The 21,632-nt window shown below is 45.1% G+C and overlaps 1 protein-coding gene across 1 annotated transcript; it reads left to right on the forward strand.

Moving 5' to 3' along the window:
* The first annotated feature begins 7,105 nt into the window (after positions 1–7,105).
* LOC141471337 (C-type lectin domain family 2 member B-like) lies at positions 7,106–18,476 on the forward strand. The gene is made up of 5 exons (XM_074157831.1): positions 7,106–7,619; positions 8,466–8,522; positions 10,643–10,806; positions 12,928–13,031; positions 15,996–18,476. Exons 1-5 carry the CDS (start codon positions 7,433–7,435, stop codon positions 16,111–16,113), a joined length of 630 nt encoding a protein of 209 aa, XP_074013932.1. The 5' UTR covers positions 7,106–7,432; the 3' UTR covers positions 16,114–18,476.
* Positions 18,477–21,632: the final 3,156 nt, after the last annotated feature.

Here is a 21,632-nt window from a genome sequence, read left to right on the forward strand (position 1 = left end):
CCTGAGCACCTCAGATGGTCTTAGGAGGCCCTGTCTACACTGGCTGAGTGTTGAACCCTGCAAGACCAACGGGGCAAGCTAATTCAAACAATTTGTAATGTATAACATGAGTAATTCTTCCTTCCTGAAAATGCATTTCATTTAGTGGGATTGTACAGAAAAGATGTTACTCTAGGCACAACCTAACACCTGTTATGCAACCACACAACATAGAGGAAATGATGCCACTTCCTGACTTCTCTGGGGACATAATTAGCATTTTTACAGCCAGCCCTCATTTGGTAAGATACGCCAGTTTATTTACAGTGGAATAGGTAACACAGAGTAACTTTTCTACTTGGACAAAAAAGCCACTCCATCTCCTCCTGCATAGTGTATTGGAAAGAAAACTCACAGGTTTGTGTCAAACGGCTCTCCATTCACCCAGACAAATTTGTTTCCTTTCCTGTGCAGCCCAATCCAGAAGTCTGTTACTCGTATTCGATACATTATAAAGTTCTAGACAAAACACAGAAAAAAATGACCATTAGATTTTTTTTACGATTATGATTGTATAGCTTTTTGTATAAAAACTGCACAGATATAAAACTCTTTCACAGAATATACAATGGTGGACTTTTTTTTTTCCCCACGGGTCACTGAATGTTTTACTGCTGAATTTAATTAGATGAAATATTAAAGGAAGCCCTAGTTCCACTACTAACAGTCAGTGAGGTCCCAGCTATTTAGGTGGTAGTCATGCAGAGTTACTGTCCATCCACCTATACCCTGTCCCACCCTGCCATTAAAAACATCCACGTGTGTCATTAGATGCACCATATCACAATACACACTAGTAAAATAGTTTAACTGTATCACCAGGAGAATGGCATTTCAGTACAAGGAGATGTATTTAGCAGAGGGACAGTGCCTGACTCGGCACAGGTTGCCTTGACTGTGTTGTATCACCGTAATTCCTCGGATGTCAGTTAGGTTGCATTTCTATGAAATCCAAGTCACACACTTAAAATCCCCCAACTTCCCAATTTTCGCACTTTTACTCTTGACGCTAACAGTATCATAAGTGTGTGAGTCTGTTCTGTTTTACCGTTCCTTGTATTGGGCCCACCTAAACCCAAACCCCAGGACATTCGAGGGCACACACGCAGTTTACCATCTGCAGTACAAATAAAACGAAGACTTTCTTGATTCTTTCCCTATGATCCTATAATCATCTCTGGAAACACATTGGCTATAGTGCTATTTTCTTTGGTTTTTATCAGCCATATAGAACACTGAATTGGCGGGACAGTACAGGAGCAAAAAGAAAAATGGTCTGAAAACAACAAAAAATACATGTAGAACCTACTACACGAACCAGATGTTTTCAATACCATGGTCCCAGCATCACAGCTGGTCTTCACCTTTTGTGGAAACAGAGAAATTGGCTATTTTGCACAGAACTAGCAACACGTTTCTGTTCCTCAGTTGGCGACTGAACCATTTGTAAAGAAAGCACCCTTTAAAAGAACCATGTCCTTAAAGATAAAACCTTTATAGCTACAAACTGTAAACACAACTTAGGAAAGAAACGCACAGAAACACTGACGTTGCCCTCCAGGGTCAGATCAGTGCTCTGTGGTGTGCTCCAGCACTGGGTAGCGTGAGCCACACCAGAAGAAGGTACACCAAAAACTGCAGAAATGGCACTGAGACCATACGGAGACAGTTTCTTCTGAACTACGTTGAATGGAAGTTGCTCAGGGAGAGTGGAGGAGGGTAAGGGTTCACTCTTTCCATATCCATTGGAGTCCTTGCTGAGAGCTAATATATCATTTTTAAGTTTGCTGAGTCTAGCGATAGCTTGTCGCAGGGAGTTCTGTAATATTAACCCATTGCAAACGCTCTTTCTGTTACCTTCCATCATTCTTTGCTGTGGCTGATATAGGCTGTCGCAAACTCCTGGAGCAGTGAACTGCCTTATACTGTTTTATCTGTACATCCACAAGTATCAAGAAAATAAGACACATAGGTGCGCGCCAGTGATCTGCGAACTCAAAATTAGTTTAGAGGTTATATTTAGCGTGGGAATTGCTGTTGACTGTATTTTGGGTACCCTGGAGAGATAACGAACGTCAAGAGGGTGTGAGGGGAGAGGGCAGGATAAACTGTCTAACTTAAAATGTATACCTAAATTGCCAGTTCAAAAAAACCACCCAATCACACCTTCTTTATTAGTAATTGGGAGTCATAACTCCATTGTCATATTCTTTCAGGCTTTACTTTTAATTTATACGTAGTTTGCCTTTTAAATTTCTGCCATACCCTCTAAGGTAATACCAGAATTTCTACAGCGGATTTTGGTGAAGAGACCACGTTGCGCTGAAGAACTCTGTAGGTTGTGCTGACTCACGGCAAACAGGTCTGCCACGCGGTCTGCTGGGTTCCAGGCTATCCAAGGGAACAAGTGATGGAGGAGGCCAGCAGAGATAACACCGAATTCAAGGCACCGGACAACTTACAAGCTCTTGATGGCTGTCAATCACCGCAAGGGAAGCTCCATAGTTAGAACAGGACTCCTGACTGGAATTCCAATCTGCTGGAGACCTGTCTTCTGAATGGTAGTAACACTTCCTCTTGTAGTACAGCCAGTCGTCAGGGCACGGCTCCAGCTGTAGTAATTTAGGTGGATCTTTTGTTCAAATGAAGAAGTGAAGAGAATGTTACTTACTCATTTAAAATACAATTGTATACACATTCACATATTCTGGACCTTCTTCCTTTATCTTAAAAATACCTGTGACTTGCAGTGAATTAATTAAGCAGGAGATGGGTGATCACAGTACAACCGAAGGATTGTGCTCAGTCTTATTAGTTTTTCCAGTTATACCAGCTACAGCGTGTCCAGTAATCTCTGATTACATGCTCACACGCAAACAGACTCCAGCATGTTTAGTTTGAGGAAGAGGAGGCTGAGGGGAGACCTCATCACTCTCTACAACTACTTGAAAGGACACTGTAGAGGTTGGTGCTGGTCTCTTCTCACAGGTAATTAGCGATAGAACAAGAGGGAATGGATTCAAGCTGCAACAGGGTAGGTTTAGACTGGACATTAGGGAAAAGTTCTTCACAGAAAGAGTGGTCAGACACTGGAACGGGCTGCCCAGGGAGGTGGTTGAGTCACCATCCCTGAATGTGTTTAAGAGTCGTTTAGATGTGGTGTTGGGGGATATGGTGTAGGGGAGAACTTTGTAGAGTAGGGTAGACGGTTGGACTCGATGATCCCAAGGGTCTCTTCCAACCTGAATGATTCTGTGATTCTATGTGCAAGTGCAAAGCTCCAGCTACACCAGAGACACCACAGGGGAGAACATCAGGGCAAAAGGCTGCCTTTGACAAAGGGTGCAGAGTTAGACACTCGTTTCTACTGTGAAACAGCTATAATTTGACCCTAAACAGGTTCTGGTTCAACGTAAAAAGAACTCTCTAGGCCAGAACCAAGTTAAAAAGTCAGTACTACCTCCCTAAGTTTGCTTACGGCTTTGCCATTCCTCAGCCTTTTGCTATGCTGCAGTCTAAGGAAATCCTGCAGACGGCAAAAAAAAAAGTCACTACAATTTAGTTTCATTTTCTTTCGGTGGACTCTGATCCCTGCACCAGCCGCCATTACAGTGTGTGCGGGAGAGCTGAAAGAAATTCCTCTTAGCCCTCAGCGATCAAGAGACAGCACAACTAGAGGGGGAAGTACCGTATTTCTCTTTCCACAGCTAAGGATTTTTTGAAATAAATACACTCACTTAGAGTAATCCACGTTAAGAGTAAAATCACAGCAACAGCGATGACAATTCCCGCAATTCTTCTCCAGAAAGAGAGTTGTAAAAAGATGTCTAAGGAGAGAAATAAATATTAATGCACGCCAAGGAATAAAAAGGAACGTGTAAGGAACTGAATTTTTGACTCGGGTCAAAAAAAACTCCATGCAGGGACATTAACTTTATTATTGCCCAGGGAAGTTGTGGATGCCCCATCCCTGGAAGTGTTCAAGGCCAGGCTGGATGGGGCTTTGAGCAACCTGCTCTGGTGGAGGTGTCCCTGCCCATGGCAGGGGGGTTGGAACTCCATGATCTTTAAGGTCTTTTCCAACCCAAACCATTATTCTATGATTCTAAGATGTTCCAAACGGTTGCGACTGCCCCTGAGAGGGCTGGGTACCGCGGAGCGTCAGGATTTCTAAAACTCGACCGGATTTTCCAAGGTATTGAATTGCGAAATCCCACAGAAACCCCCGCAGCACACAGCCCCCCCCACCGCTTCGTGCCCACGCACCGCCCTGGGCGGGGGGGTCGGGGGGGGGACGGAGGATCCTCGGCCCATCCCATCCAATCCCATCCCCTCTCTTCCCCTCTCCTCTCGGGCACCGGTCGGGCCTTCGCCGCAGCTCCCCTCCCGTCCCGTCCCGTCCCGTCCCGTCCCGCCCGTCTCACCCGGCCGTGCCCCGCGCCTTTTCTCCGTCGCCGGCTCTCCCTTCGGCATCCCCCCCCTCGCCACCACCGGCCGGCGGGACTCGTCCCGGGGCAGCAGCCGGGCCAGCAGCGGGTCGGTGGAGGTCCGTCGCCGGAGCCGTCTCAACCGCCGCAGCGCATCCCGGCGCCAGAGCGGGGAGAAAGAGACCTCGCCGCCGCCCGACACCTCCATCGCGGCCGCGGGGCGGAAGCCTGCCCGTTGGCCCTTTCGCTTTCACCGTAAGTGACGCGCCTCCCGCGGAGCTGGGCCTCGGCCCCGACGGCGGCCCCGGGTGCGGTGCCGGTAAGATGGCGGGCGGGGGGCCCGGGGAGCGCCCACCAGAGCCGGCAGAGAGCGGGGTAGGGGAGGGCCAAGCCGGGGGGGGGGGGGGGGGGGGGCGGCGGCGGCCGCCGGTTTCGTGCGGACGGGACGGGACGGGACGGGACGGGACGGGACGGGAGGGCCGGCGGGGGCCTCCGTTTCCCCCGCATGCAGGCGGCGGCCGGAGACCCCCCGCCCGCAGCGCCGGGAGCAGGTATAGGGTGCCGCTGCCGGCATGGCCCAGGGGGCCCGTGTGCCCCCCTCGGCAAAGCCACAGCCGAAGGACGGTGGGGCTGAAGAGCAGGAAGATGGAGACGCTGGCAGCCCAGAAAGCCAGGCCCATCCTGGGCTGCATCAAAAGGCCAGCAGGTCACGGGAGGGGATTCTGCCCCTCTGCTCCGCGCTCGTGAGACCCCACCTGGAGAACTGTGTCCAGCTCTGGGACCCCCGACATAAGAAGGACATGGACCTGTGGGAGCACATCCAGAGGAGGGCCACGAAGATGGTCAGAGGGCTGGAGCACCTCTCCTGTGAAGACAGGCTGAGAGAGTTAGGCTCTTTCAGCCTGGAGAAGAGAAGGATCCGGGGAGATGTTACAGCAGCCTTCCAGTGTCTGAAGGGGGCCTAGAAGAAAGCTGGAGAGGGACCTTTTACAAGGGCATGTAGTGATAGGACGAGGGGTAATGACTTCAAACTGGAAGAGGGGAGATTTAGGTTAGACATTAGGAGGAAATTCTTCCCTGTGAGGGTGGTGAGGCACTGGAACAGGTTGCCCAGGGAAGCTGTGGCTGCCCCATCCCTGGAAGTGTTCAAGGCCAGGCTGGATGGGGCTTTGAGCAACCTGCTCTAGTGGAGGTGTCCCTGCCCATGGCAGGGGGGTTGGAACTCGATGATCTTTAAGGTCTTTTTAATCTGGAGAAGGCTGAGGGGGGATCTGATCAACGCCTATAAATACTTAAAGGGAGGGTGTCAAGAGGACGGGGCCGGTCTTTTTTCAGTGGTGCCCAGGGACAGGACAAGAGGAAACGGGCACAAACTTGAATATAAGAAGTTCCACCTAAACATGAGGAGGAACTTTCCTTTGAGGGTGGCAGAGCCCTGGAAGAGGCTGCCCAGGGAGGTGGTGGAGTCTCCTTCTCTGGAGACATTCAAACCCGCCTGGACACGTTCCTGTGCAACCTGCTCTGGGTGGACCTGCTTTGGCAGGGGAGGTGGACTAGATGATCTCCAGAGGTCCCTGCCAACTCCATATCATTCCTTGGTTGATTCTGACCCTTCCAACCTAAACTATTCTATGATTCTATGACTAAGGAGGAGGAAAATGTCCTTGTTTAAAGCAGGGGTGGCCTGGGTCTCTGTGGTTCGCTTGTGGTTGTCTTGTGGCCTAGGACAAACAGAACTCCTGGTGGTGTTTCTTCCAAAGGATATTGTGGCTCAGTGAAAAATTGCTGATCTTTAGGCCGCATGTTTTTTCTTCAATCTTCCAAACCTTCTTTGAAATGCTTTTGCCGGCGCCTGCCTTCAAGAAGTGCCCTGTGTTTCAGAGCTCACCTGTACTCCTGCTGGCTGTGCTGCTCACTCTTCCATCCCAAAAGCCAAGGGAGGGCAAGAGGCTTTTTCCCTGGTGTGGATGAGAAGGTTCAGGAGACACTCCTCTGTGGCTGGAGTCAAACCCCAGTGCTTTTCAGTTCCAGTAGCAAAGCGTGGCATACTTGGTGGAGGCTAGAAGCCCGGCCCATGAACCAACACGCGAGAAAACATGGGGAAAGGGCACCTTACTGGAGAACGTAATTCCAAGCCCTAGGTTCTTTCTGCTGCAGTAGTGTGGACCAAGCACAAGTGGAATCTGATTCTCAGATGTATTTAGGCACCTAGTTAACGTTATGAATTGGTGAACTTGAGGAGGCCTCTTAGGCATGTGCCACAACATAAATATCATAATAACAGTAATGAAAATAAAGATGCTGAAGGAGGGAGTAGGGGCTTTTTCCCCATTATCACCTAACTCATGAAGATTAATTGACATTTCTGCACTGGCACAATAATGTTTATAGCTGCATATTTTTCTCTGAATGACTTTTTCTGTTAAATTTATGTCACTGAAAGTGGAATTGAAGAAAAACTGTGAGGAAAACCACGTATTGGAGTGAGCAGAAAAGAATACAGTGAACTTCCCTCTGCAGAGCAAGTTGAGCCTTTCCTGGGAAATTGCCCAAACTTTTTGCATGCAGGGGAAACTATAAGCTACGTAGTGGTGAAGTGGGAAGCTCTGCTTTTTGTGGCCTTTCCCTGCTGCCTGGATATGCCCCATCCCTTCCCTGTCGCATTGTTCCCATCTGCTCTGTCCTTCCCTTACCCTCCGTTACAGTCCTCATTCCCCATCGCCTCCCTCCCTGGGAAGGAAGATATGTGCAACGTATCTGAGGTCCACCTTCTTTTGGTGGGCCTCAAATATGTTGCACGAGTTCCTTATTTTCTATTTCTTTTCTGATTTCTCCGTCCACCCTGCCCTCATCTCCTCAGGTACAGGCAATAACTAAGGCAGCTTTGGGATTTCTGCTATTTCCACTCATTTATATAGGGGAAGCACTCATTAAACATAACTTCTTTCTTTGTTTCCCAGCTGTAGATGGAGCCTCAAGCTGAACAGGAGGCTGAACAGAAGGCTGAACAGGCTGAGACTACCAGGATGACACAAGCACCTCTAGGGAACGTAGACTCCACTAATGTCAAACAAGATGCCAAATGGAAAGCGGTGGCCAGTTCATGGATGCAGAAGAGGAGGCCCTGTAAAGAGTGCTGCTTGATGTCAAAATGTAAGACTTTTTTCTTTAGTGTTAGGTAAGACACCTTCCTGCAGGAAGCTGAAGTCAAGCTCCAAATCTAGCTCCCGGTGCCCTGGCTTGCATGAGAGAAAAGCTGGGAGTTCACTTCTAGGCAAAGCTGTAGTCACACAAATGAAGATAACTGTTATGTTTGAACCAAGTGTGAACTGTTTATGCTTGATCCTTTTGTGTGAAAATGGGCGTTTTTCCATGTGGTAGTTTACCTGTATAAAATACTGTTGGATAAGATGTAGAAAGTGAAGCCAAACCTCATTAGAGAGAATATTGTATGCCTTTGCAACAGATGAGCTTGCACATCTGCCTTGAAATGTGTGTGTGAAGGAGGGCTTGTGACACAGAGAAAACACATTTGATTCAAGACTGCAGCCATACTCTGAGCCTCAGCCTTTAGTGTTTGAATTGTGTGAAAGCATTCTCCTATTTTCCAAACATGGATGTAGCTTTCTTGGAGTCAGTGATGGCCTGTGAGTTCTCAGCCTCCACAGATTATTGCTAAGAGGTCTACAGAACATAGAGGAGATGATGAATTTGGGACTGGGTCCTTGCTATACAGGGGCCTGCACGTCTGTGGAAAACTTTAGGGTGTATACAGATCAAAAAACAAAAAAGCCAGTTTGGTGATAGTTGGCCACTTTATCGAACTGTCCAGTTATATAAATGTCAATTCAGGGTGCCTTGTTAGACTTCAGTAGTGCTTTGTATTTACATCCTTGGAGCTTAAATGAAATGAAATGCTGCTGTCTCACTTAATACTGAAATATAATCTGAGCCTAAGCGCTCATATTTACAAAACCATTTATGATCTTCTTTTCACAGGCTGTTTTCTGTGCCTATTTATTTTTGGATTTCTGGTGGTGCTCATCATTGTATTCGGTAAGATTTTGGAACGTTTTCCGTTTGAGAGATGTTTCCTCTGACTACCGGGTTCCAGGGTCACAGCAGTCAAGCGCACCAACATGAGTACTGCAAAGTCACAAAACCTGGGACTTCCGTCACTATTTCAGTTGTTTTGATGTCAATCTAAGGTTGAATAACCTCCAGGCAGAATTTAAAAGGAGAGAGAATTCTCCCTACAGATAAAATCCAGATGATTCAGCTGTAAACTCTTTTTTTTTTTTTTTTTTTTTTTAATTTTTGCTGCATCCTTATTACTCTTAAGAGTGTAGTTTCTTGCTTGGCCATACATGTGCTGTCTGCGTGTCTTGTCTGTGCTTATCTCCAGTAGCTTACTGGAGTAATACCAGCTAGTGCACTCAGTGAGCATTGCATGTCCGGGCGTATACTCCGGGCTTATTGTGTGGGCTGCTCGTATGCCTGGTCTGGAGGGGTCCTTTAATTGTCACACGTGGAAGGCAACTAGCTAATGCAGCTAGCTTATCTTTTCACAAATTTGGGGGGTCATTCTGCCTTTTTGTTTTTAAAAATTCATTTGTGTAGGAGCAAAGCCTGCGCTGCCTGCAGTATTACCTCAGGTATCCAAGTCACTGGTTGCCCATGTATCTCAGTGGAGCCTCCACAGCCCCATCTGCACAGGGAGCTCTTGAATATCTGCATTAAATATGTCTTCGGTCTGTCCCATGCAACAGCATGAGGTGTAGTAGTGAGGTCCTCTGCACGTTACGTGGAAACTAATGCCCAGGGAGGTGGTGGAGTCTCCGTCTCTGGAGACATTCAAACCCTGCTTGGACACGTTCCTGCTCTGGGTGGACTTCCTTTGGCAGGGAGTTGGACTAGATGATCTCCAGAGGTGCCTTCCAACCCCGTATCATTCTGTGATTCTGTGAATGGAGAATGATAGTGACATCTGTCCCTGTTGGTTTTCCTTTGCTTTGTTAGGCTTTTCTTTCAATGGCATCAGTCACATTTTCTTGCGAGGGGGTGAGGGCAGCGCTCACAGGTGACTTGCTAAGGGGTCTCCAATTATATATAGCAAAGAGAGTAGCTGATTGGAAAGGGAAAGGGAGCAAGCCTGACAACAGCAGGCTGCAGGGTCTGGGAGATCAATTAACTTCCTGCAAGCCCCTCTACTCACATAACGGCCAGTTACTTTAATTTCAATTATTAGCCATCTCCAAGGTTAAGCAATGAAAAAATGCACTTTGGGTGCAGAAGGTCCGGATTTGGTCCCAGGAGGATGACCCAGGAAATACTCCGGGTGAGCCCCCAGGTGTGTTACAGAAGACACCATGCCACACAGAAGGTCACAGTAACCATTCACTAACAATCAGGGCAGGTTATTTTTGTTGAGAAAACAGAAACAAAAGTAAATGCAAATTAATTATCTTCATTGGATGAACTTAAACTCAGCACTGAAATGAAACATGCCAGTGAGTCCTATCACCTCACAGAACTACTGTGATGGAAAGAAGATCAAGAGAGGGCGTCAAAATGTTCTGGGGGAACAACTCTGATGAACCATTCTCCAAACTATTATGTCCAAATAATAATAATTTTCATCTCTTCATTAACAGACAAATTTCATTAGCATCCTATCAACACCTCAACACCTACTTTACTTGCCTTCAGACAGATTTATCAAACACTTAAAGGTCTGAAAGAAAATCAAAGCAACTTGCCTTCATGAATTACCTCACCAGTTGTAGGTATTCAGTCAACTTCATTACTTAAAATGAATTTGATCACTAAATTAACAGTATGAGTTTTATTACCCTATTAATGGATTTGAAATGTGCTGAGTATAAATTGTCAATTGTCAATGCGTCTAATTCTCTAATATTTCGGAGTGATTTCCAAGCCCTACTAACTTCCTACTGGTTGTAATAATTGGATTGCAGCCCCCAACTCTCACATTCCTCAGCTGAAGACAGTGCCTGAAAGGCAGGGAAGGTCAGGACCCTTGCCCTACCTTTGGCTTCTCTTCTGGAATCTGGTGTGGCGTTGGCTTTCAAAAAATCTACATTTTAGGTTGACTTACACTGATGAATGCTAAGATTTTATTAGGTAAAAATTTCATCCTCTCTTTTCTTTTGTAGCTTTAAAACCTGGGGTATCTCATGAACAGTGCCCCAGTGAATGGATAGGTTACAAAAGGAAATGTTACTTCATCTCAGAGGAGGAAGAAAACTGGACATCTAGTCAGGCCTTCTGCGCTAAGAATGAATCCTTGCTAGTTGTTTTTGAAAACGAGGAAGAAATGGTAAGGGGAAAAAAAAAAAAACCAAAAACCCAACAACAAAATAGAACACAACTGCGGTATCTCTCTCTTTCCTTGACAAAGCTTTTTAACTTTTTTTTTTTTTTTTAAATTTTTTTTTGCATGCAATATTTATACGTTAAATCTTTGTAAAATAAGTAAGTGGTGTGAGTTCAGGTCCTGGGAAGTACCTGCTTTGCCGCTGTAAGTAGCTGGCTGCCTGCAGTGGCTGCACCAGCAGTACCAGCTGCCCCGCGCTGCTTGCGTGCCTGGATTTGACTTGAATGGCCACGAAAAAGCTCTTTGTTGTGAATCGTTTTGCCTACTTTCACTTTTCTGTCCTATGGGCCTTCATCTTCAAAGCAGTTATAATCTGTCTTAAGTTCCAGTACAGACAAATAAATGGATGCTTTGGTTGCTGTAAGAAACCAAACATTTAAAACCATTTCTCAGCACAGTGGGAAATTATCCATCTTTATCTGCTTGCATCCGTTTTTAGATACGCCTTAATGCCTCTTAGAGATGCATGCTTATACCAGTGGTGGGAATATGCCCCAGCTGAAGCTGGTTTGGACATTTTTTCATGCAAAGAAGTTTGTTCAAATACTTTGATTTCTCTGTATTATGGTCCAGTTGCATAGAGTTGGTGAATGCCAGTGACATCTTACTGCTGCGTGCCGCTAAAACTGTAATAGGCATTTACACATCTGCTGTCTTTCGAGTATTGTCAATGAGAAACTAGTTTCATCAAAAAGTTGGTTTTCAGATAGATTAACATTTGAGTTTTCTTGTTACTGTCGCTGTTGAAGAGAGGTCAAAAGGCTGCTTTTCTGGCTGGCTGGTACATATTAGTGGTGTAGCAGATACTGAAATGGAGGAGACTTCAGTGAAATTACACAGATTAAGTCACATGTGAATTTGACTTGCGCTAATAAATATTTTTACAGCGACAAGAATTTCAACAATGAGAAAGATTCAGGGCCTAGTTCCTCCTGTATGAGTCCCTTACTGAATGTGGTCTCTCATTTTATCCCATCATCAGACCCCTTTCTTTGCCAATAAGACCAACCATATTTACGAGCTTGTCCCCTCTCCACAAGCCCTTTCTGCATCGCAGCCCTGTGAGTGATCAACTCATACCAAATTTGTAGATGCCTCTTTTCCTTACTTGCCTAAAAGCTTCATTCCATTTGGTGCCCTTGATACTCAACTGATAATTGGCTGGGCAGAAATTGATGTTATTTCAACTGGTTCTTAAAAACTTTATACCTACAAACTGTAAACACAACTTAGGAAAGAAAAGCTACGTTGCCCTCCAGGGTCAGATCAGTGCTCTGTGGTGTGCTCCAGCACTGGGTAGCGTGAGCCACACCAGAAGAAGGTACACCAAAAACTGCAGAAATGGCACTGAGACCATACGGAGACAGTTTCTTCTGAACTACGTTGAATGGAAGTTGCTCAGGGAGAGTGGAGGAGGGTAAGGGTTCACTCTTTCCATATCCATTGGAGTCCTTGCTGAGAGCTAATATATCATTTTTAAGTTTGCTGAGTCTAGCAATAGCTTGTCGCAGGGAGTTCTGTAATATTAACCCATTGCAAACGCTCTTTCTGTTACCTTCCATCATTCTTTGCTGTGGCTGATACAGGCTGTCGCAAACTCCTGGAGCAGCGAACTGCCTTATACTCTTTTTATCTGTACATCTGCAGATAAAAAACTTTAAATTTAAATTAGTTAAATATTATCATTGGGAAAGGGAGGAGTTCCCATATGCCAATCTGAAATGCAAGAAACACCTGTATGTACCAGCCTAGTTAGACCAAGCTGCATACGTAGAGAGTGATAAACATATATAGACAGACACAACCAATACATGGTGTTTTGGTATTTTTGTGTGTAGGGAACAGTAATAATTTTCAAGTGAATTGAAAAATTTCACTGAAATTTATAGGGTACGATATGGTAAGAGTCAATTCAAAGACAGAATTAGGCTCTTTATCTCTCAATGAAATATTTATGAAAGTGTTCTAGATGACAGAATGACGAGCTAGACCTCCTCAAAATTCACAGGAGGAATTTGCTTATCATTTTGAGAGCTCATGTTGACAAAATGCCTTTTTTTTTAGCATTCTTTACTTAAGCATTTGAAAATAGATGACTCCTGGATTGGATTGCGCAAGAAAGGCGAAAGCTTCTTCTGGGAGAATGGTATTGCCTTCAAGGAGGGCTCGTAAGTACCTTGTGATTGCCTAACATGTACTTAAGGAAATGTACAATTAGGGTTTACAGCACGATGTTATTTATATCAGGATTCTTTTTTTTTTTTCCCTGTGAGTTATAACTATGACTTTGAAAATGAACTCTTTGCAGTTATAACTGATCTAATTCCAATAGCATCTACATAGAGAAGACCCTGATTCAAGAAGGGTTTTTTTGCTGCCTCAACACATGAAGATAATCATAGAATCCTAGAAACATAGAATCATTGAATGGTTCGGGTTGGAAGGAACCTTAAAGATCATCGAAGTCCAACCCCCCTGCCATGGGCAGGGACACCTCCCACCAGACCAGGTTGCTCAAAGCCCCATCCAGCCTGTTCTTAAACACTTCCCGGAATGGGACATCCACAACCTCTCTGGGCAACCTGTTCCAGTGCCTCACCACCCTCACAGTAACGAATTTCTTCCTAATATCTAATCTAAATTTCCCCTCATAGAATCATTCAGGTTGGAAAAGACCCTTGGGATCATCGAGTCCAACCATCTACCCTACTCTACAAAGTTCTTCCCTACACCATATCCCCCAACGCCACATCTAAGCGACTCTTAGACTCATCCAAGGATGGTGACTCAACCCCCTCCCTGGGCAGCCTGTTCCAGTGTCTGATCACTCTTACTGTGAAGAATTTCTTCCTAATGTCCAGTCTAAACCTACCCTGTTGCAGCTTGAATCCATTCCCTCTTGTTCTGTCGCTATTTGCTTGTGAGACCAGCACCAACCTCTCTACAATGTCCTTTCAAGTAGTTAAAGAGAGTGTTCAGTTTAAAACCATTACCCCTCATCCTGTCGCTCCATTCCCTGATAAAGAATCCCTCCCCATCTCTCCTGGAGGCCCTCTTCAAGTACTGGAAGGCTGCTTTTTAGGTCTCCCCGGAGCCTTCTTTTCTCCAGGCTGAACAACCCCAACTCTCAGTCTGCCTTCATAGGGGAGGTGCTCCATCCCTCTGATCATCTTTGTGGCCCTCCTCTGGACTTCCTCCAATAGGTCCATGTCCTTCCTGTGTTGAGGACTCCAGAGCTGGACACAATACTCCAGGTGGGGTATCACAAGAGCAGAGTAGAGGGGTAGAATCACCTCCTTGGACCTGCTGGCCACGCTTCTCTTGATGCAGCCCAGGATGCAGTTGGCTTTCTGGGCTGCCAGTGTACGTTGCCGGCTCATGTCAAGCTTCTCATCAACCAACATCCCCAAGTCCTTCTCCTCAAGGCTGCTCTCAATGTTATTGATCATCCCTATTTACCTTAATTTATACAAAGTATAGACATATATACTACATAGTATAGACATTTCAGTCTCTTTTCATATTAGTTTCCAATGTGATCCTGTGTGCTCGTTTTCCTGAAATACCCAATATCTAGCAGATACACATGCGTTTTTTAGGAACGAAAGATCAATGAAGTGACAGGTATGAGGGAATAATCATCTTGAGATGGATTAAGGAGCTTCATAGGAAAAATCATATCTACTTTAGTGAGTTTGTCACAACTTGCAGACAACCCAGATTTTCCCCCTATTTATAGTAGAAAATGTGTGGGCTACAGCAGTTCTGCATCAGGCCCATTGTCGTTGTTGTTGAGACGGACAAACGACACGGACAGCAATCTTCAGAAGTTCAAGCAGTAACAGTCTACCTTTATTAGCACACGTATATTCTTATATATTCTTTCTTAACACGTGTTCTTTTACTATTGGTTACATATTGTTATAACAATATATCATTGGTTGTCTCTTGCAAAACATCAAAACTACTCCTTATCTTGTCAGTCCCCAGCTGGTACCTAAAAGTTGTTTTACTTCTCAGGATGTTTTCTACTCCTTTCTTTCTCAAGGATATACTTCAATCTCTGCAAGGTCAACTCCTGACGCCGTTCCCACAATCAAGGGTTCCACGGACCTGCCGCCGCAGCCCATCACACAGCAGTTCCCTTTGTTGTACTCTCCAGAGCATTTATGACCTCAGTAATTCTAGCCAGGATAGATCATAAGCAGTCTTTTTTCTCTGCTTCTGTTATTGTATGACACTTGGTATGGACCCTTCATAGAAACAGAGAGTCATAGAGTCATAGAATTGTTTTGGTTGGAAGAGAGCTTTAAGATGGTCAAGTCCAACTGTTAACCTAGCCAAGTTACCACGTCCCTCAGCGCTATATCTACACGTCCTTTAAATGCCTCCAGGGATGGTGACTCGGCCACTTCCCTGGGCAGCCCGTTCCAATGCTTGATAACCCTTGCTGTGAAGAAATTTTTCCTAACATCCAATCTGAACCTTCCCTGGTGCAACTTGAGGCCTTTTCCTCTTGTCCTATCACCTATTACTTGGGAAACCAACCCTCACCTAGCTACAACCTCCTTTCAGGAAGTTGTGGGGAGAGATAAGGTCTCCCCTCAGCCTCCTGTTCTCCAGGCTGAACAACCACTTAGGGTTAGGGTATGGGTTAGGGTTAAGGTAAGGGTTAGGGTCATTAGGTTTAGGGCAATTAGGGTTAGGATTTGTTAGGGTTAGGGTTTCCTCAGCCGCTTCTCGTAGCACTTAGACTCCTCACCAGCTCCATTGCCCTTCTCTGGACTCTCTCCAGCACCTCAATGCCTTTCTTGTAGCAAGGGGCCCAAAACTGAACAGAACATTCGAGGTGGGGTCTCCCCAGTGCTGAGTACAGGGGGACGATCACTTCCCTGGTCCTGCTGGCCACGCTATTTCTGACGCAAGCTGTGCAGCATTGCCGACAGGCTTTTCTAATGTGGTTTGTCACTGACCTTGCTTTCAGCAGTTGAAACTACCGTATCAGAAGGGACCAAACTCAACTTGAAACTACTTCAGCAGAGGTTTAGTTTTACAGCAGGCTAAAATATTTAGTTCAGTGGTAGAAATTATTTAGTAATCACTGTTTTCTTACGTTTTTTTTTTTTTTTCAGGTTCCAGATACGGAATCACTCTGAGTGTGCCTACTTGGATGCCTTCACTATTTCTACATCAGCATGCTCTTTGCCCAGGCGCTGGATCTGTTTCCAACTTCCTAAATGGATGACATAGGTTTACATTTGATACTGACAGATAAGACATGTACATTATACACTCAGTTTAGATAGATGGCAGGCCTGCTACAGCCACACTGTCTCAGACTCTCTCGTAGCCTAAATGGGAGAGAAGAGGTTTTTGTCTTGCCTCCTGCCAACTCACAAAATCTTTCCTACTCAGCCTGGTTTTCATGTGGACTTTCATATTCATGTTTACTGAGCTTGTTTGTGCTACGATTTGAGCTTGTTCAAAAAAGCAACAGACACACCCCATCCTTGCTTACAGAGGAAACCTGGGCATAAAACTTAGGCTACACGCTGACTTTTACTGGTACTGCTAATGTTAAGTGAGATCAAAGTAAGTCTGTTGTCTGATGAATTCCCACTTTCTGAGAAGCTCTCCTGCCTCACTGAAAACCTGTTAGTCACTACTATGTTTAGTTTGTCTGGCAACTGCTTATGTCACACGCAATAATTCTGTTTTCAGTAGCACTAACTGAAAAGTTTCTAGGAAGTGTGGTTACAGGGACCCATCAGATCTAGAGATTTTAGGGTTCAGAAACTGCCGTGACTGTACCACCCAGCAAAGCTGTGCACAACTTCTGAGGTTGAAACTCCAGTTTTCCATCCCCTCTGTAGGGATTCCTGCTGTAACAGAGAGAGCACTAACTGGAAATAAACTGCAGGTTAAAGAAATTGCTCTGGCTGCGACATGGTGGGTGCTGCAAAGGGAAAGCCTGAGCGCAGAGAAGAGATGGGTGCTTTACCAAGACCGTAGACTTTTTTTGACCGCAGCTCCCAAGGCTTCACCTCCGACTTTGTGCGATGCATCTGTCAGCCAGCCCTGATACGGCTGGAAAGCAGTGAATGTGACGGGCAGTGTTCATCTCAGCCCCGGCAAGGCAGGGAACGGAAACTGCCCATGGGTAGACACTACCTCCACTTCCTGCAGCAACCATTTTCATATTACGCAGAGACTTAAAGGTTGCTGAAACCCCAGTGGTATTTGCTGCTAGCTCAAATCAGGTCATCTAAAAGCTTCCTCAGGCACTGTTTGCACTGTTTTTCTTAAGATCATCCACCGGTAAGATCAAGGATAGTAAATGTGGAGCTATTTCGCAGGAAGAAACAGCTTTACAAGGAGTTGCTTAAGAAGGGTTAACGCATTACTCCAGGATGCTTTGCAGAAGGCAAAATTAAGATGGAAATCAACAGAAACAATCCAAAGGCAGAGTGAGGGGATTTATGGAAAATGAGGGCATCACGCTCTGACTTCTTATGACTTGATGAGATCTACTGGTGATCGTAGCACTAGCAGACGAGAATGGGTTTGAACCTGTGAACACAAGGCCACAAAAGCATCTGTAACCCAATAAGAGCGGTTCCAGGAATTAGTAATTTAAAAGATGTGCAAAATTTGTTTGCTCGTTTTTCTTCTGACTGTATGAGAGCATCTACACTCTACTGAAGCACCTTTACTGTCCTTTGATCTCTATCGTAAAATCTCTAGGTAGTTTCCTCCTTCTTTACATGGTGTCAATGCCACTTACAGGAATTTTGATCTTCATTTACACAAAACATGTTTTTGAAGTGGAATTTTGAGAAATGTGGCCTTATTACTTGTTGCAATGTAACAATTTTCACACCACCGTTAAAATATTTTTTTATTCAAGGAGACCTTATAGCACCTAAAGGGGGCCTATAGGAGAGATGGGGAGGGACTCTTTATGAAGGAGTGTGTCCCGGTTTGAAGTAAAACCGAACCAATTTTCTGTTCTGTAATTTTGCATCTTAACTAGGCCGCTTCTAACTCTCTGAAATTAACAGTATATGGTGGAGAAAACTGCTCCTTCTCAGAATGATCAGCCCAACGTTTGTGCTCCATGCCAAGGGATGGTGAGCAGAGAGGCCCTTGCTTATCCTTATTGCTGTAACAACCAAGGGCAGCCAATTTCGGTATTTGCCCCCTTAGAGGGTCGGAAATGGAAAAATGTAGAGGGATCTCATCTGTAGGGAGGAGGGGACAGGAGAGGTGACCCAAACCTGACCAACTTGGGTATTCCATCCCATCTGCCCCATGCTCGGTGTAAAAGCTGAGGGATCAAAGGGTAAACCTTCTTTCTTCGATGGCCAACGTCCGAAGAGGACTCTGTCTGTTCATCTGCCTTTGATCCCGATCCGTGTGTTCCTGACTCCAGAGCTGGAATCCAGTTCCCATCTGTCGCTGAGTCCAGTCTGGGACTTCCCCAGTGCCTGCCGGTGATGTGACTGTCATCCTGGGAGCTCCACATGTTTTTCTATATATTGTATCTATTTAATTATTTTCTTCTTTATTTTTATTTTAATATTAATTCTTCATTAAAGTAGTTTAGTTCATGCTACTAAATCTCCTTATCTCTTTCTTCTCTTGGGCGGGGGGGGGGGGGCGGGGGAGAGGGAGAGAGGGGGTGAAGGGCCATCTGTGAGTCCGGTTTTGGTAAATTTGGCCAAAACCATGACAGAGTGTAGCAATAGGTTGAGAGGTAATGGCTTCATACTGGAAGAGGGTAGATTTAGATGAGATCTCAGGAAGAACTTCTTTCCTGTGAGGGTGGTGAGACACTGGAACAGGTTGCCCATAGAAGTTGTGGATGCCCCATCCCTCAAGGTCTTCAAGACCAGGCTGGTCTTGGGGCTTTGAGGCTTTGAGCAACCTGATCTAAAGGGAGGTGTCCCTGCCCATGGCAGGGGGGTTGGACCTCAATGATCTTTAATATCCCTTCCAACCCAAACCATTCCATGATTCTGTGATTCTATAACTGACAGTTTATGATGCTGACAGTGGTGCTGTGAAACCAAAAAGTGAATTCTTATTTTGAATGTCCTTTTCATTTTCCTTAAGTCAAATTGGTCAGATCTAGAAGCACTTATTTTCCACCCTCAGGTATTTCTTAATATAATTGCTGAATTTCAGAGACCAGATGCAAACAATATAAGCCCATGAACAAACATACAATTTATATTTATTATGGAAAATGACTGTAAATCTCAGCAGAGAATTTGTGAATTCCTATGTGAAGCTTAGTGGATGAAGAGCTGGACATGAGCTGACAATGTGCACTCGCAGCCCAGAAAACCAACCGTATCCTAGACTGAATCAAGAGGAGCGTGGCCAGCAGGTCGAGGGAGGTGATTCTGCCCCTCTGCTCTCATGAAGACTCCACCTGGATTGCTGTGTCCAGCTCTGGCACTCCCAACATAAGAAGGAGATGGACCTGTTGGAGCAAGTCCAGAGGGAGATGGACCTGTTGGAGCAAGTCCAGAGGAGGGCTATGAGGATGATCAGAGGGCTGGAGCACCTCTCCTGTGGGGACAGGCTGAGAGAGTTGGGGTTGTTCAGCCTGGAGAAGAGAAGGCTCCAGGGAGACTTACAGCAGCCTTCCTGTACTTAAAGGGGGCCACCAGGATGGGGCCCTGTTGTGATAGGCTGAGGGGTAATGGTTTTAAACTGAAAGGGGGGAGATTTAGACTAGATGGAAGGAAGAAATTTTTCACTCGGAGGGTGGTGGTCTCACCAGGGACAGGTTGCCCAGAGAGGTGGTAGATGCCCCATTCCTGGAAACATTCAAGACCAGGCTGGACAGGGCTCTGAGCAACCTGACCTAGTTAAAGATGTCCCTGCTCATTGCAGGGGAAGTTGGACTAGATGACCTGTTAAGGTCCCTCCCAGCCCAAAGTATTCTATGATCCTATGATTGTGTGAGTATCTGCTTGATCTCCCTGGAAAGGCTGAGACACCTGAGTATGTTTAGCCTGGAGAAGAGAAGACCGAGAGGGGATCTTATCAATGTTTATAAATATCTAAAGGCCAGGTGTCAAGAGGAAAGGGCTGGAGTCTTCTCAGTGGTGCCCAGCGACAGGACAAGGAGCAATGGACACAAACTGGAATACAGGAAATTCCATCTGAACATGAAGAAAAACTTCACTTTGAGGGTGACAGAGCACTGGAACAGGCTGCCCAGGGAGGTTGTGGAGTCTCCTTTTGTGGAGGTATTAAAAACCTCCCTGGATGCGTTCCTGTCCAGCCTGCTCCAGGTGAACCTGCTTTGGCAGGGGGGTTGGACTAGATGACCTCTGAAGGTCCCTTCCAACCCCTAGCGTTCTGTCATTCTGTGATGCTGTGACACTCTCTGGGAGCTGCAATCCAGACACCTCCTGTCCCTGTTCTCCCTTGACTGATGTTTGTCTCTTCAGTTTCAGAGTAATCCCCCTCACTGCAGCCTGCCGTTGCTCTTTCTAGAAGTCCTATGACCATGGACAATTTGAGCAAAAAAAAATAATAAAAATCAGTTAGCTCTAACAACTAACTACATGGTTTACATATAGCTTTTTTCTTTATTAAAAAATATAAACCGCCTGATAAATGGAACAAGAAAGGGCTAAAAAGGCAGACAAGAAGCCATGAAGTCTTGGAAGACTGCTACAGTATTTGCTAATAGCAGAGCCAAATTAATATCAATACAATTAATATAATGAATATAATATATATATGGTACAGCTGTAGTGTCATGCATACTGATTTAATCAACTTTTTCTTTAGAGAGAAGGCTTAAATTAATACCCTGCCCTGACAGACAGTATTCCATTCTGTTTTAATATGTAATTTCCCTAAAAAAGAGAAGGGATTTTAAAATCACATTCTTCTTTTGAAGATATAATGGGTTAAGGAGAGCACATAATGGATAATGTTTAAAAATTGTGTGCTTTCGTTACGAAAAAAACACCCTGTGTTAAGAGTTGTGGACTCAAGAACACCTTTCAGAAAGTCAGGACCTTGGAGTGCACGCACAAAAAAAAGTGACCAAAAAAAAAAAAAAGACAAAAAGTATAATTGTGACTCCAAAAGTCTGAACTGGGACATTGTTTCATTGTTTCCCTGACAGAGACGAGTATACTATTATGGGCTTTCTATAACTTGTCATTTTAGAAGACGGTGGAGCCTTTTACAAATGCAGAAAATGAGACAAAAACCTGAAGGTTGGTACAATGTCCATTGTTATAGTGAAAGCTATTTTGGATTATTGGAAGAAGTCATGTCTTTTCAAGTCAAGACTGATCACCACTAAAATCTCATGCTATGGAGATTTTCCTTTGCAAGCAAAAAATAATTGAACTTTTGGAGTTTGGAATTCTTCTTCAAGAAGAAGACATAGATATGAGAGACATGATTTCCCTCTAAATACCTTTCACTAGTGAACATATTTAGTCACGTGATGACAATTCTGTTCCTTATTTGAATTTGGGGGTTTGGGTCATTTTTTTTTTCCAGTATAAAGATCAGATTTACTGATTGGAAGTATTCCAGGTCTCTGCCGAGACCCTTGAAAAGTAGACCCGCCTTCTGACACCAGGAACTTCCTAAGTTCCTAAGACAGCTTGGCTGTCTGCTTGCTGAGTCCCACTAGAAGTCTTGAATGGATAGCACCTGACCTTAGCCGTTTGGGCCTATTGATTGTGCCGGTTCACTTCATAACGTCTCGCACTGACCTTCTGAAT

Source organism: Numenius arquata, chromosome 1 (assembly GCF_964106895.1).
Source record: "Numenius arquata chromosome 1, bNumArq3.hap1.1, whole genome shotgun sequence".
NCBI classification, from domain to species: domain Eukaryota; kingdom Metazoa; phylum Chordata; class Aves; order Charadriiformes; family Scolopacidae; genus Numenius; species Numenius arquata.

Excerpts from the sequence above, each read along its gene's own strand:
- LOC141471337 (XM_074157831.1), top strand. The coding sequence starts at position 7,433 with ATGGAGCCTCAAGCTGAACAGGAGGCTGAACAGAAGGCTGAACAGGCT. Across the intron at positions 7,620-8,465 it reads GTGCTGCTTGATGTCAAAAT|GCTGTTTTCTGTGCCTATTT; the intron begins GTAAGACTTTTT and ends TTCTTTTCACAG. Across the intron at positions 13,032-15,995 it reads ATTGCCTTCAAGGAGGGCTC|GTTCCAGATACGGAATCACT; the intron begins GTAAGTACCTTG and ends TTTTTTTTTCAG.